Below are 14636 nucleotides of genomic sequence, written 5' to 3' on the forward strand. Positions count from 1 at the left end.
TAGTTTTACAGAGAAAGACCAAAAGCAGGCACCGAATGTATAGTGCATTGAGCACCTTCCATCTGAGGCAAATGACACAGTGAAGAAGTAATTGCCTGTCGTCAGCTGTTTGTTGGAGACCACTGCATTTCCTCCTGGCTGCTGTGTAGGAGAAGATCTCAGCTCTGTAGCCTCCTCCTGTGATTGGCTGCCACACTTTAGGCTCCCCCTCCTCTCTCTGACTCTCTCTCTCTCTCTCTCTCTCTCTCTCTCTCTCTCTCTCTCTTCTATCTGCTACCCCCTCCATAGTGTCCTCAGGCTTACCTGAGCCACAACTGCAGAAACGCTGGACCCCCTCCTCCACATACTCCCTCTCTTTCTCTCTCTCTCTCTCTCTCTCTCTCTCTCTCTCTCTCTCTCTCTCTCTCTCTCTCTCTCTCTCTCTCTCTCTCTCTCTCTCATACACACACTCAGCTTTTCACCTGGAGAGGGCAGACGCAAGGGACAGCATGTGCAGCAGCAGCAGCAGTCTCTCCTCACATCTAGCGTTGCCTCTCTGAGTTGCCTCTTTCTGGAGAGTGGAGAGGAACTCTGAAAAGACATTTAGGAGCCATTGTCCCCTTGAGCGAAAGCAGGAGAGACCAGGGCAGTAAGGGAGCACTGGTCAACCCAGGGACACCAGAGGCAACACACAGTCATGATTTTGGGTGAGTTGTCCCTTTTTTTGCATGAGTTTTTTTTTTTTTTTTGGAGAGGTCAGTCACGCTGTTGGATCACTAATCCCTACTTAAAGTTGGCAGCCAGCAAGCTCTTTATTAATAGTGAGCTCTGTTCGCTTTCCATTCCACACAGACATCTGTCAATACTGGAGCTCTGGGATGGACCTTTAAATCATGGTTAGTGCTTGTAATTACGATAACAGAGTGCCATCAATATGGCAGGTGTGAGTGATGAGAAGGAAGGTCAAAGTGTTTGGAGCTGGACTGTATCATTACGGACTGTTTGGTCACATGACCAGGCTTAACCATTCTCATGTCCCTTTCAGAGGAGGTGAAGATGACAAAGCTGGTTTCATATCAACCTTATGATAAATACAAATGTATACAAACAGTGAACAGAATTCCTAAAGTGAATGCGTAGGTCTTCGTTGCACTACCACGTAGTTTCCACTTAGTCACTGTATAACCCTGTTTACCAATGACCAGAGCATGGTTCATCCCATGAATGGCATTTTTAAAGAAGAACATAAAATATTCAGCCCTTAGTTTGCAGCACGTTGAAGCCTTTCCGTTACTCTAGGGTTGTCCTGTTCTGAGTCAGCCAGTGCTTTCTTCTTTAGTATTCTGCTCGCATAGTGGCCATGTCTGAGAGAGGGGTTTCTGTGTGTTCTCTGTGCTCTACATAGTCAGCATTTACGTTCATACAGAGGACGGCAACTTGGCACTGTAAGCCCAATGATATGACTGATGATGAATGTGCCGTTGAATGGAAATGATGGGATAGGATAGGGTAGTGTGTGTTTAATAAGAAAGACAATGCGTGTAGGCTTGTAAATATGTTCCAGATTCTTCTCATTTGTGTATGTCTGTGTCTGTGCTAGATTATTGTGTGTGCACCACAAGTAGCCTATGTGTGTTTGTGTGTGTGTGTGTGTGTGTGTGTGTGTGTGTGTGTGTGTGTGTGTGTGTGTGTGTGTTCTCTGCCGGAGAGGCCACTTTGTTTTAACGCATGCCTGGGCTGATTCAGGCACAGCCCTGCTCCTCTTCTCTCCCGGCAGGCATGTTTTTCAAGCAGACAAATCTAATGATTATAGTCATGTAGTCTGAGGTGTGCGTGTTTGAAGTGCGCACATGGAAGAGTATATATTCCTGTGAGCTCGAAGCTGGTCAATGAAGTTCAATTCCTAATGTAAAATTGACAACTTTCTTCAGTCTCTCAATCGTCTTTTGTGGTTTTTAAATGGAGATCTTTTCATTTTGTTTCTGTCTTTTTTTTCTCCATGGGTGACATTTCCCATTTCTGCCGCTGGCCAAAAGTGAACAGTTACCTTCAGCCTCATTTAATGGGAAGACAAGCTCTGTCTTGATCAGGTTTGCAGGTGGTAGCAGCTCCTGTAAATTATATTTGTCCGGGATGTGTCTACAGTAGTGTTAACCCATAACCACAGCTGTCTCACTGTAACAAATGGGAGGTAAACTGAGGGTAGTTATTACAGTGCGTCCATTTGAACTGTTTAGCGCTACAGTTGTGGTAGGAGGAATAATAAAACATGGAATGTGTCTTCTGTTTGGAAGTACCACGACTTTTGCCTTTGCATGAGCACTTGATGCTGTCCAGTTCACTGGCTGCATGTACAGCAGACTTTTACAGCAGAAATAATGGAGCAATGATAATGTTTATTCAGCTCAGAGATACCAAATCTGTGTGTTTTCCATCCCATCTAATGGTCTGTAAAATCTTCCGCCTTCACACCTGCCAAAAACAACACTGACCTGGACACCTCCTTATAAAATATTCACTCGGATAGGTATCTTAAATTATTTCCGTCAGAACTTTGAGATTTTCCATTGTCTAACAGTCTGCTTAATGTGCACGATGATGTGGCTGCTGAGTGATTTTACATTTTCTGGCTTTCCTCCTCTGAAAAGGCTAATGTCATTGTAATGACCTTTACAACTCTGATGCTGGCTGATCCGGAACTTCAATCAGCAAATATCCTAATTCAGCTAAATGATATAAATCTGCAAGTTGGTGATAACATATCTCTCGACAAACGGGAATGTGCATCTTTTTTTTTTGTTGATTTTAAATAATGTGTGTGTGTGATATGTGTGCGGTGTGAGTATGCCTGTGTTAATCACATGCTTTATCAGCTGTGTCTGCATAGCTATTAGCTGTTCCTATCCATTGTTGTGTATGACCTTGAGCGAACAACCTTTCCCAATGATGCTCTGTCCTTGACGTTGTATTCACAAGTCCATGATAACCATCGCCCAGGCAGAGGTCTTTGGCACACTGTGATAGCGATGATAGTCCTGATACCGATAACGGCTATGAAAGCGCGGCTGCGTTGTACCGTGTCTTCCACACAAAGCTGTAGACAGCCCAGCTTAGCTCTCTGCCTGACAATGGCCTCTGCAGCAAGTTAGAATGTATGGTGCTGCTGCTGATGCTGTGCGTGTTTGTGTGTTAAAGTGAGTGGGTATTATCTTGGCAGAGGACAGAGCGAAACCGCAATAGAACAATGTAGAGAACATGATCACCAAGCTTCTGTTGACTGCGCTTTGTCATTGTGACCAGCCGCCATCTTTCCTTTAAAAAAAACCTCCTATGCTTTCAGCCCGCTGATGCCTAGAGGCAGCTCCTAGTATGGAATTATAAAAAAAAAGTCTTATCAGGTCCTCTCACTGTCACCAAAAATTGCTGCATTATGACTGTTTCTTAAGCATTCTTGGGACATTCTGCTATGTTTGCTTCATAACAACGTGTATTTATCTTTTTGTGTGGTAGCCTCAGTCATGATCAGTTCAAGTTCTGGATGTTGTTTTATGTCACATCATCCGTCTTGTTTGTTTGAGTCTGAGCTCACCTCCTGAGCACAGGGCGATGAGTCTATCTGTCTCTTTGTCTTGGTGTTTGTGTGTCCACTCCAACCCCATCTGTCTTCATAAAAATCAGTCTCTCTGTTGACCTGTCTGCATAGCTATTGCTCATTCCTTTCACCCAGTCCCCCCCCCCCCCCCCACACACTTACCTGGTTCCAGAGGTCAACTCAAAGAGACACCACCAGAGAGTAGGCTATGCCTTCGAGCAGATCAGCAGTTTTTTTTCCCGTCCATTTTGTTCATGACATCTCTGCTCACTTTGTTTATGTCAAAGTAACACAGTAATTATAACACCATAATGAGCCAGATATTTGCTATGCATGGCACAGTGTTTTCCAGATAAAAACTGGAATGCTTCGGTGCGGCTGAAACTTTCATATTCTGCAGTGAAACATGCTGAACAAACCATGCATGGCTACTTTTTAATGCTCTGGCAATAATACAGAGATGTTAACCTGAATAAGTGATGAGCACCTGTGAATAATAAAGCTCACTTCATCACTCAGCTAAATTGGATGTTCTGTTATTGTTGTCAGACCTTTAATATGCCCACTTTACATTTTCCTGCATGTGGGCCACAGGCTTCCAATTTCAACATTGTTGTTTTGCTGGAGATTTCCTTACTGATAACATTTTTTTTTATGGCAATTGCAGTGGGGTGGGTGACATATTGCCGTGGGATAAAAAAGTCCTGTGCACTTGCCCTTACTTCACCTTTCATAAGCCCCTAATGTGCGAGGCACTCTTGAGAAGACTTATTCCCATAATTGTAATTACAATAGGGCAACATATCTTGTGAGTGACCTAGGTTGCAAGATTAATGTGGCACTCATCTGAAGGGGGACTGTATTTTGTGTGTGTGTGCAAATGTGTGTATGTGTGTGTGTGTGAGCGTGTGTGTGTGTGTGTGAGAGAGAGAAAGAGAGAGAGGGAGAGAGAGAGAGTGAAGGTGAGAGAGAGAGAGAGAGAGAGAGGAGGAGAGAGAGACGATGTGGGCATATACTGTATGGCTAGAAGTGCACTCTTTCTCTTCTATCTTTAAGTCTATATAGCTCACTCCTGACTTGTCAAAAAGCTACTATAACAGGTATTTTCCTTCTTCTCCTCCCTCCATTGCTCCATATGTTCATGCTGGAGTGACTGTGTGTCAGCAGGTTGTCGATACTGTCTGTAAGAGACTCTAATGAATAGGCCTGTTATTGGACTGGTGGGAAGGCAACCCATTGTGTCTGTGAGTGCATGTGAGTGTGTGTGTGTGTGTGGCCCACCACCAGTGTGTGTAGCACTGCAGAGCAGAGGGAGGTGGAGGTGTCTGTTCCTCTGACTCCCACTGCAGTGCCCTCTGACAAACACCATTCACTAAAGCTGAAGGCCAGAACAGCACGGGAGCTCGCCTGGTTTCATTTTGTGAATCAGAGTGATGAGGAACATGCAATGAATGTAAACATGGGGCAGTTTTTCAGCTCTTGCGGACACTGGAATGTTGTGTATAGTGTACAGCGACACAGACCAGTGCCAGCACCTGCCACCACCAACAGCCCGCTGCTGTTGCTCTGCGAAGCACAAAAATGCACCTGCGCGTGATTATGGTGTCACATTAGTTCATTCACCAAAGGCAGTCTGGCTGACTACTTACTGGGAATCCTGGGGCTACGACACACCTGGGAGTTGAAGCCTGGAAAATGTTCCGTATGCTTCAACAGTCACTCTGATCACAAAGTGGAAAGTGGCACAGATGATACTTCACACTGCAGCTCTCTGTTGTTTGCAAAGGTGCACTGTTGCATTTAACACTTTGACATTTGTTTTTATCTACTCTACTTTTGTATTTGCAATTGATTTACTACACAGATAATTCTGAAATATTGTGTTGATATCTTGATTGTCATTTTCCCTGTTGTTTTGACCGTTAATATTCAATGGTTGATGTGTATTGTGACATTTAGTTCTTTAGGAATTCCTATCTTTTTAGATCTTGGGAACTTTAAACGAGTTAAACTCTATTTCTCATGTATACTTGCACGGCATAGCATGGCTTCATTCTTTTGCCCGCACAGGTGTTGGATTACCTTGTGTCAAACATTTTCCCTGATAAAAGTCTGGAGACTAAAAGTCTGGCTTTTTTTTTTCTTTAATGCTTGGCATTGCATTGCACCTAAGTATGCACATCATTATTTTCTTCTTCTCACTGTAACAGAACGGCATTTCTAGTTGGACCATCAAGATAGTGACATAATTCTTTTATGAGGTGAATTATATACTCTTTACATGTTGCTATTGACTCTGTGATGCAAAGCTGCACACACTAGCATTCGGTACTGAAATACTGTCCAAATACTGACTCTAATAAAGACCAGGGACCAAAAATATATACAGACCTAATCAGGTTAATTGCATGTTATACTGTACAAGTGCAGGTGTACTATGCAGATATATATAAAAAAAACGATATAGCTTCAAAGCACGCATATATGGATACTTTATAATATTTAATAAGGCAATAATCTGCTGTTAATATTTAATAAGGCAATAATCTGCTGTTGCAGTGCTTGAATTCGCAAAATGTCATGCAATGCTGAGTGTCAGATTTATGAAGATTTAAGAAGCATGTCTCATCCGGCTCTTGTGTTTCCCTTAAACCAATACCGATCATCAAATGTAAGTAAAACGGTTTTATTAAGCAGCTGATGTGATAATTCAGTAACAGCGCTGGAACGTGAGTGAATGACAATTTCCCAAACAGCAGGCAAGCATGAAAAGGTTGAGCAAAGCTAACATTTGGCGGCGATAGATGTTGCATTAATCATGCCTGCTCTATTTATGTGTGCTCAGAAGAGGAGAGGAAGAGAAAGATAGAAGTAGAGAGAGAAAGAGAGAGATAGAGAGAGAGAGAGAGAGAGAGAGGGGGGGGGTGCAGACGGATAAAATGGAGTGAAAAGTGTCCTCGTGAAAGAGAATTAGCTCCATGCAATTTTGGGCGGTGGGGGGGGGGGGGGGGAGGAAATTCCTCTGAGGGCTGTTTAGATAGGGTTTCACACAAAGACCCAAAGAGAAATCAATTCTCCTTGAGATGCAGCAAGGTCAATTTATAGGGGCATGGGGAGAGAAGGTGGAAGCTAAAGTGGAGGAGGAAGCTGATGAAGCAACCAAAGAATGGGAAAGTGGGATTGAGCGAATATAGTGTAGTATCGGAGGAGAGCGATTTAAGGGAGCATTGGAGGGAATTACGGCAGAAAGGAAATGATTGATATGAGCCAAAGACTGGATATCAGGTTGGGGTGACAATCCTTTGGTTAAAACTGTCCTGTGGAGAGAAACGGATGCCTTCCTACCAGAGCATGGTTACATTGAGCTGCAGTCTCTCTGTCAGACTCACGCAAAAAGGAAACATGAGCAGTAAATCTGACACACACTGTTGCGAAAGTCCTCCTACAGCCCTGCATGAACTTTACTTATAGCCACAAGGACATCACCGCACTCCCTGACCTCATCCATCTACACAGCTCTCATTTTACTACAGGGTTAGCCAGGCACACAGACTGAAGGAAGAGTGCCAGCTTCTGCATGCAAGAAGCCTTCAACTAGCTCTTAACCCTTAATGTTACATGAAAAGATTACAATTGCCTTAATCTCCACCCCTTCAACGCCTTCCCACTGCCAAATAAAACTGTTCCAATGTGCTTGAATGGTGCGTCTATTGGCTTAAGGGATGCAGAAAGTCCTGGTGATAGAAAAGGCGGCGGAAGGATGGGCCCAGACCTGCCCTCTGTGGCGTCTTTCCCATCGACAGCCACTGAAGCCACAACTCGCAGAATGGTTCTTGGGGAAAAGTAGCTACGAGGAGCTTTCAGTTTTGGTTGATTCTACTGGCACCTTTAGATAAAAGCGGTTGTGTTTTTACGACACCAGTGCCTCGTCCTTTGCCTGCGGTGCGTTCATTTGTTTAGGAAACGAGTGAAAGAGAGAGACAGAGACTGCAGGATGCACAGAGATGAATGTGCAATGCACTTATTTCTGACTATGTAAGATTAATAATGCTAATGATGATGTTGAAGGTGATGGTCTTGTTTGCTATTGCAGGTCATTTATGATAACCACAGACAGGAAAAATTAGACCGTTTCATAAAAATGTAAAAGCTTCTCGTAGGAGGTTTAATTTCAACAGTGGATGTGAGCTGGGGAAGCCTAGCTAGCAGGTAGTTACGGGATTGGCGTGGTGTAGGGCTTTGTGCAAGCGTCAGGTATGCACACCTGTCTCCACACAAGCTCTCCCCTGAACAAGGGACCCTACTCCTCAGAGAGAGAGAGAGAGAGAGAGAGAGAGAGAGAGAGAGAGAGAGAGAGAGAGAGAGGGAGAGAGAAAGAGAGGGAGGGAGGGGGAAGGTGAGGGTGTTTTGCCAGGACCTGCACCACTGCGGCCTTCCACTGCCTGGGGGATGCAGTGGGAGGAGAAAGGGAGGATTGGGAGGGTGAGGTGCCATTCGAAGTGGTGGATTCGAAGGCTGAAAGGGACACAGGGGTAATGTGATACCTGGGGTCATTCATTTATTGATTGTTGCTTTGTTTATTTTTCCTTATTGCTGATGTTTGTGTGGCGTGCCGTTTTCTGGGCCCTTGGCTCCCTTTGGGGGTCACTTCTTACATACATTTAGTGGACAGATTTATGTGCTTGATCTTTGCAGTTATTGTGGAGAGTGTAGCCTGGGCTGAATACACCCACTGTCAGTTCCTGCTAATATATTCCACCATGAGACACACGGATGGATGAACTCCTGCTTACATGTTCTACGTAGCTCTCAGCTAACACAGAAAAACTCAGACAGAGGCTGTTATTGTGGTTCAAAAGAGCACTGATGAAACGTAACAAATGGGAGGCAAAGAGGAACAGTGGAAACACGCATTTCCATAAAATTAGCATAGTCAGGATCAGTGCAATTTGCCCGATGAGACAGGAACAACAGCGTAAACATAAGCGACTTCACATTGCATTCTTCACATCTGAATAATGTTGGTTAATGTTTGGGCTTGTAATGGGATTGCCTATTAATTTAGCATCAGGGGTTTGACAGCGTGTCGGAGCACAGCAGTAGCCAGCCAGCCCACGAAACATTTAGTTAAAGCAGCGTTTATGCCTGCACCCTTAATTCTTTTCATTTGTGCCTGTGATGGCTTGTGTAAATGTGAGAGATTATACTCACTGTAGCACCGAAGATGGTTTTTGTCTTTGTGCGGGGCCAATAATCGCCAGCTAGCCACTGCCACAAATCTTCATTAGAGGATTAGCCGACAGGGAGACAGCCTGTGTTCTTTTGCTTTGATTGGTGGCACTGTGTCCTATGCTTTCAGAGTCGCTTTCTCCACATTCTGCCTCCTGTGCTTAAACCTGTGAACACAGACGACAACGCTCACCCAAGAGTCACACACTCGCATGTACAAGGCATGCACACACGCACACCTACACATTCACTCTTTTCTTTGTGCCGTTTCACTTCTCTCACTTTATGCCCCTATCTCATTCCATTGCTGCCTTTCTCCCACATATGCTCAAACCCACATGTACGTAATGCTCACACACTCTGTCAGCTTGTTCCCCTGGGGTGCGTCAGCTGCCCAGTGGGCGCTCATACTCAAGACAGAACAAATTAAGGTCACAGTGGGGAGAGCCATAGCCAGCAAAGGACAACAGGATCTGCCAAGTGTATTGTGTGTATGTGTGTGTGCGGTTTTTGTGTCTCTTCCGACATCTAAAACAGTGGCAGGACTCCAGAGAGAGCCGATGTCAAATTGCTCCTGTCCAACTCAATGGAAAACTGACCCCCTTCGTTGCACCATTTTTGCAGGATAAAAGGTGCCATCTCCCCCTCCTTTTGAATCCAGGCTACAAAAACAGTGTGATCAATGCTCTTTTGAAGGCTCTTTGATATCACCTGATCTTGTGCCTGACGGGAGTATTCTCCCAATTGCGGTTCGTAACTGTTATTAGGCTGTAACCAGTTTTGGACTGACCCCAGCACCAGCCCGGAGCTGGCTATTGGTTCCTGTTGGTGTGAAAGGGGTAAGAGTGACTCATCTAGGCCTGTTGTTGGCCCATCAATGAATGCTGTTCTGATACCTGAGGGTTGCTTTTCCGCACACTTTGGTGGTGAGCACACGAAGCAGCCACGGACACTTAGTTGGAGCACACTGATTACTTTCTGCCCTTCTACCTTTTATTAGCACTTGACTAAAAGTAGTTACCTTATTGTACTTGCTGGTCCTGGTGGGGTCCAGAAGATCCAGAGGGCTTGTCTGTGGCAGCCCGAGCCTCAGACCTCCCCTCAAGGGCAATATCGTATTCTGCCTGACTGTGCGTGCCTGTGTAATCTAGCTGCGGGGAGGGTGACCTTCACAGCATGCAGCCTCACAGCAGGCTGCGACACAGCCACTTAGGGAAGAGGACAGGTTGGGCAAAGAGGGTGCTGGGGGCAGGACACAGCAATTCTTAGATTAATTATCCTTTCATATTACATGTGGTTTCTCTCTCTCACTCTCTCCATATTTCATGTTAAAGCTCTAATGAATATACATGTTCTTTTTCAAGAGGGCTGTTTTAATTTTGGGGAAAAAACACATTGTGTGTGTCCATTTAGTTATTCTCAACTATAGCAGATTCAGTTTTGACGAGAATAGATTTGACTTGTATTTCCCCCCCAGTCCCACTTAATAATCACGCTGTTTGTGCCACCACTCCCAATGGAGTTTAGCTCAAACCTGATGGAAAGAAATGTGTCACTGTTAACTGTTAAAACAGCTTCCTGCAGTTTGCCCTGTGTCTTAGAGAAAAAATTTGATATATCATTTAAACATTTACTCTGCATCGAGTGCATCCTGCTGCCTGAGTAAAGGTGAAACAAAAAACTTATTGGCAGTTATGTGAGGAGATGACGCAGCCAAATAAGTCCCTGCTCATGAATGATGCATGTCCCCACCGGCCCCTGATGGAGAAGGAGAGTGAAGCTGATGACAGCTGGGGTGCTGTGTGTGCATGGTGCAGAACAAGGTGAGACTCTTTGTGGTACAGCCAAGCTCTCTCTCTCACTTTCTCTCTCTCTCTCTCTCTCTCGCCTTGTTCTCCTTCCCTCCTTTCCTTTCTCTTACCACGTCACGCACATTTATACACAAAATCAGGAGTACCCAGTGGAGCTGTGACTCTTTACAAGTCTCCGCTGAGCCTGTAAAGCCACACGGTGACCTTAGAAATGGTCTGCTCTAATGCTCTCTATCTCTCTTTTTCTTTTTCTCTCTCTATCTCTACCTTTCATCCATGTGACTATTTCTCTCTCTTTCTCCCCTGCTCTCTTTCAGTGTCTCCCTCTCCAGCAAAGCCTCTCTATTTTGGTCAGAAACAATCACTGTATTTTCCGTCTCACTGCCCTGCGCTGCTGCAGTCTGAGGCTGTGGTAGCAGGAGGGAGAGAGAGAGAGAGAGAGAGAGAGAGAGAGAGAGAGAGAGATGGGGAGTAAAGGGGGCGTGGGACATGTGCAGCACGCACGGCAGAAACAGGAAAGGCTACATAATGGCTTGTTGTCGTCGTCACTGTAGCATCACATCTGTCTGTCCCCTTAGCAGCAGTGGAACAGCAGCCTGAACACTGTTTGCATCAGCAGGGCTTTACACCAGTGTCAGTGGCCACACATACACTTGCACGGCGATTGGTATAGGCATACAAACTGCATATGCGTACTGCATCATTCTTATTCAGCAGAGATGCTTAGAGTTGCTGCCATGGTGCCTTTTTTTATTTGGCTAACCCCTGCAACACAGGGGAACAACATCAAGTAAGGAAAGGCCAAAGATATATTTTTTATGAGCGAATCTTTGACTCTCTGATGCCATAGCTGTACAAAGCTGTGGCAAATCTAGAACCCCCTCCAGGAGCTATACTCGCAGGCTGTGATACGCGCATGACATTTTAGCACAGTACACATTTTCAAAATAGTAGCAACTGGGCATAAAACCGAGGGGCTGAAATGCAAACAATGACAGCACTCCTGTGGCTGTTTGCTCTGTGGCGGATACAAACCACTCACCCAGCTGATCTTCTTTGTCCTCTTCTGTGGACGCCATTACAAACATGCATATACACATTTTCATATGTCAGCATTGGCCTTAGGGGATGCATCAATATTCATTGAATCTGAAAATCTGACTCGTCCCATTTGCTTGGTCCGAGAGCGACAGGAGTGGTTTTTACTTGGAGGATAATTGCTGGTGATAAACTACCACCACAAACACAGCTACATTGATTTAGACAGAGCACCTGTGTAAGGGAAACTAACAGTGATAGATTTCAACACGTTACTAACGGACCCAGCGAGCATTTGAATAAAACATTGTGCACGGGAAACAGCATTGTTGAGGAAAGCCATTAACTCTCAGATTAGTATCAAGGCTAATGCAGTCAGTCGGTGTGTAAATCTGTATAGCTCTCCAGCACTCAAACAAACACATCAATCTGACTAACTGTGTGTGTCAACATGTGCCATGATTACCTGAAAACAGGAGACCACAGGAGATCATTACAGTCAGACAAGCGGACTTGACTAAAGTCACAACTCAAATGTACTCACTGTCACAAACACCTGCACACACACACACACACACACACACACACACACACACACACACACACACACACACACACACACACACACACACACACACACACACACACACACACACACACACACACACACACACACACACACACACACAAATGTTTCTCCTTTTTATAGACCAATGGTAAAATTATGTTTTTCGACTATCAGCAAAATGCAAATGGGCTCTGAAACACCTATTGTGCCTTGCTATCACACGTACACATGTGCACGCTTACAGACAATGCATCTCTGCTGCAGTGATATTCAGGCACCAATTTTATAACACTTTAGCGGTAATGTCATGTAAATAACTTGTGAGTGTTAGAGATTTCATGATGTGCTGGTGGAGGAGGGTGAGCCTGCAGGGTAGAGAGGGGGACTTTGGTGTGTGTGTATGTGTTCACGAATGTGTGTTTGTTTGTGAGCCGGGTAGCCTACATTTAATCTTGTAAAATTTGATAATAATACATGATGATTGTTGCAAATATGAAAGTTGGAAAGAGAGAAAGGAGAGTTTGAGGTTTGGGTTATCCTGAAGACGTGAACTGAACAGACTTGGTTTAAACTGGTGGTTAATGTGACATGGGAGTGTGCCAGAGAAATAATGTGTTGCTACCTGGCTATCACACCCGACATGACAACATGTCATCGTGAAGGGCAAGGTCATTGTTGTAAGTGAGCTCTTCTGTTTCATGTGTGAGAGAAATATGGATATTCCTCCAGTTTTTGAGGACACAAGTAAACAAAATTAGCAATGGAAGGTGATGGGTAAAGTTTTTCCTCTGATCATATTCCGAAAAGACAACATTTCCTAATTGCACATATATATAGGCAAGAAAAACAGAAATATTGCAGGGCATAAAAAAGAGATTGCAACACAGCTGAGTTTGTTTACGTAAACTACATTTTGATTCAGATAGATCATTGATAGATCTCTGATAAGCTGTTTTGTTGTGTTACAGTAAGACCTTAACACAGTACATTAATTATGCCATTATTTAATCTATTTAGTCTATTTGAAACAGACTTTGTAGCATTATGTGCTTGATGCGTCATTGTATCTCATTCGGAAGCCCCATCTCTCCAACATGGACTACAGTTTATTCAAATGAATCCTGAAAAGATATCAAAATATAAAAAATGTTTCAAACAGTAGCTGTATGTGGACAGTTCATGCAGCCCCTTTCATGAACTTGCCTTTTGCAATGTTGTGCAGATTTTGGGGTATGAGTACTTCAGTGCTTCACATCTTTCATTGTCACCTGGTCTCTTTAGGATCGGAAATGTGCTGGCGCTGCACATCCCCGGGTTCACACTCACACCCACATGCACGCACACAGATGCACAGTCACTCACCATGGTAACATTGGGCTGTCCTCCAAGATTAAAACACAATGCTGTTGATGATGCAGGACTGCATGCATGGCACAGTCACAGCAGAGCAGAGGAGAACAGAGTGAAGGAGAGAGTGAGTCAGAGAAAGACGGAGGGAGGGGGGCTAATTTGGGATGCATGGCATGTGGATTTAAGATAAGAATCTTTTCTGCAGCTCTCCTCCACCACCACCACCACATTGTTTCTTCAATTACAATTTACTGCAGAGAGAGAGAGAAGGACAGAGAGAGAAAAAGGGACCAGAGGGAGAGCAGAAAAGAAGAGCAGGGGCGACAGAGGGAGAGGAGGATGAGGAGGATGAGGCACTCAGTGATGCAGGGGATGAAGAAGTAGATGTGAAAGAGTTGTAGAGAATAGAACGAGTACCAAAACAGTGTGGGGGGAGAGGGAACACAAACATTCTGTATAGAGAGGCAGGGAGATGCAGAGGACATGGGGTGAGATGTGGTGCAGCGCTGACAGTAGTTGAAACACGCTGTCACATAAAAGTGTCATGTCCTCACTGTGCGCGACAAGCTCTGCTCTGAAGCACGTGTGTGCTTTGCTTCAGCTTGAACATTCATAAATATAAAGTCTTTGTGACAAGATGTCCTTGTGTAAAAGCTCACCACATGCAGAGCTACTGTTATTAGAGATCAGAGAAATGTGATTTTAGCTTTTTTTATTATATATATATATATATATATATATATATATATATATATATATAATACAATAAATATATCTTATTATAAAAAACTATTCCCAACTTTCTGCATGGGGTCCAAACTGTACTTAACTTTAGATATACAGAGCCGTATCTCGATCCACTAGCTCCTCTCATCAATTCTCCCCCTCTTTCTTGCATCCCCCTTTTTAAAATTCTAATCCCTCCCTCCCTATCTTCAGTCAACTGCCCCCTTCCTCTATAGTCTCTCTCTCTCTCTCTCTCTCTCTCTCTCTCTCTCTCTCTCTCTCTCTCTCTAGCTGGCTCTGGCCCTGGCTCCAGTGTACGGAGCAATTACAGAGATGATATCCG

General features: G+C 44.4%; 1 protein-coding gene across 1 annotated transcript in view; it reads left to right on the top strand.

Annotated features, from left to right (window-relative positions):
- Window positions 1-496: 496 nt before the first annotated feature.
- znf385a (zinc finger protein 385A) overlaps window positions 497-14636 on the top strand; it is a 55464-nt gene continuing 41324 nt past the window's right edge. Inside the window, exon 1 of the mRNA XM_080030976.1 lies at window positions 497-686. Coding sequence (XP_079887102.1) covers window positions 677-686 — 10 coding nt within the window. The 5' untranslated portion in view covers window positions 497-676. The remainder of the gene's footprint in view (window positions 687-14636) is intronic.

The sequence above is a fragment of the Ammodytes marinus genome (genome assembly GCF_949987685.1).
Source record: "Ammodytes marinus genome assembly, chromosome: 7".
Taxonomy (NCBI): domain Eukaryota; kingdom Metazoa; phylum Chordata; class Actinopteri; order Uranoscopiformes; family Ammodytidae; genus Ammodytes; species Ammodytes marinus.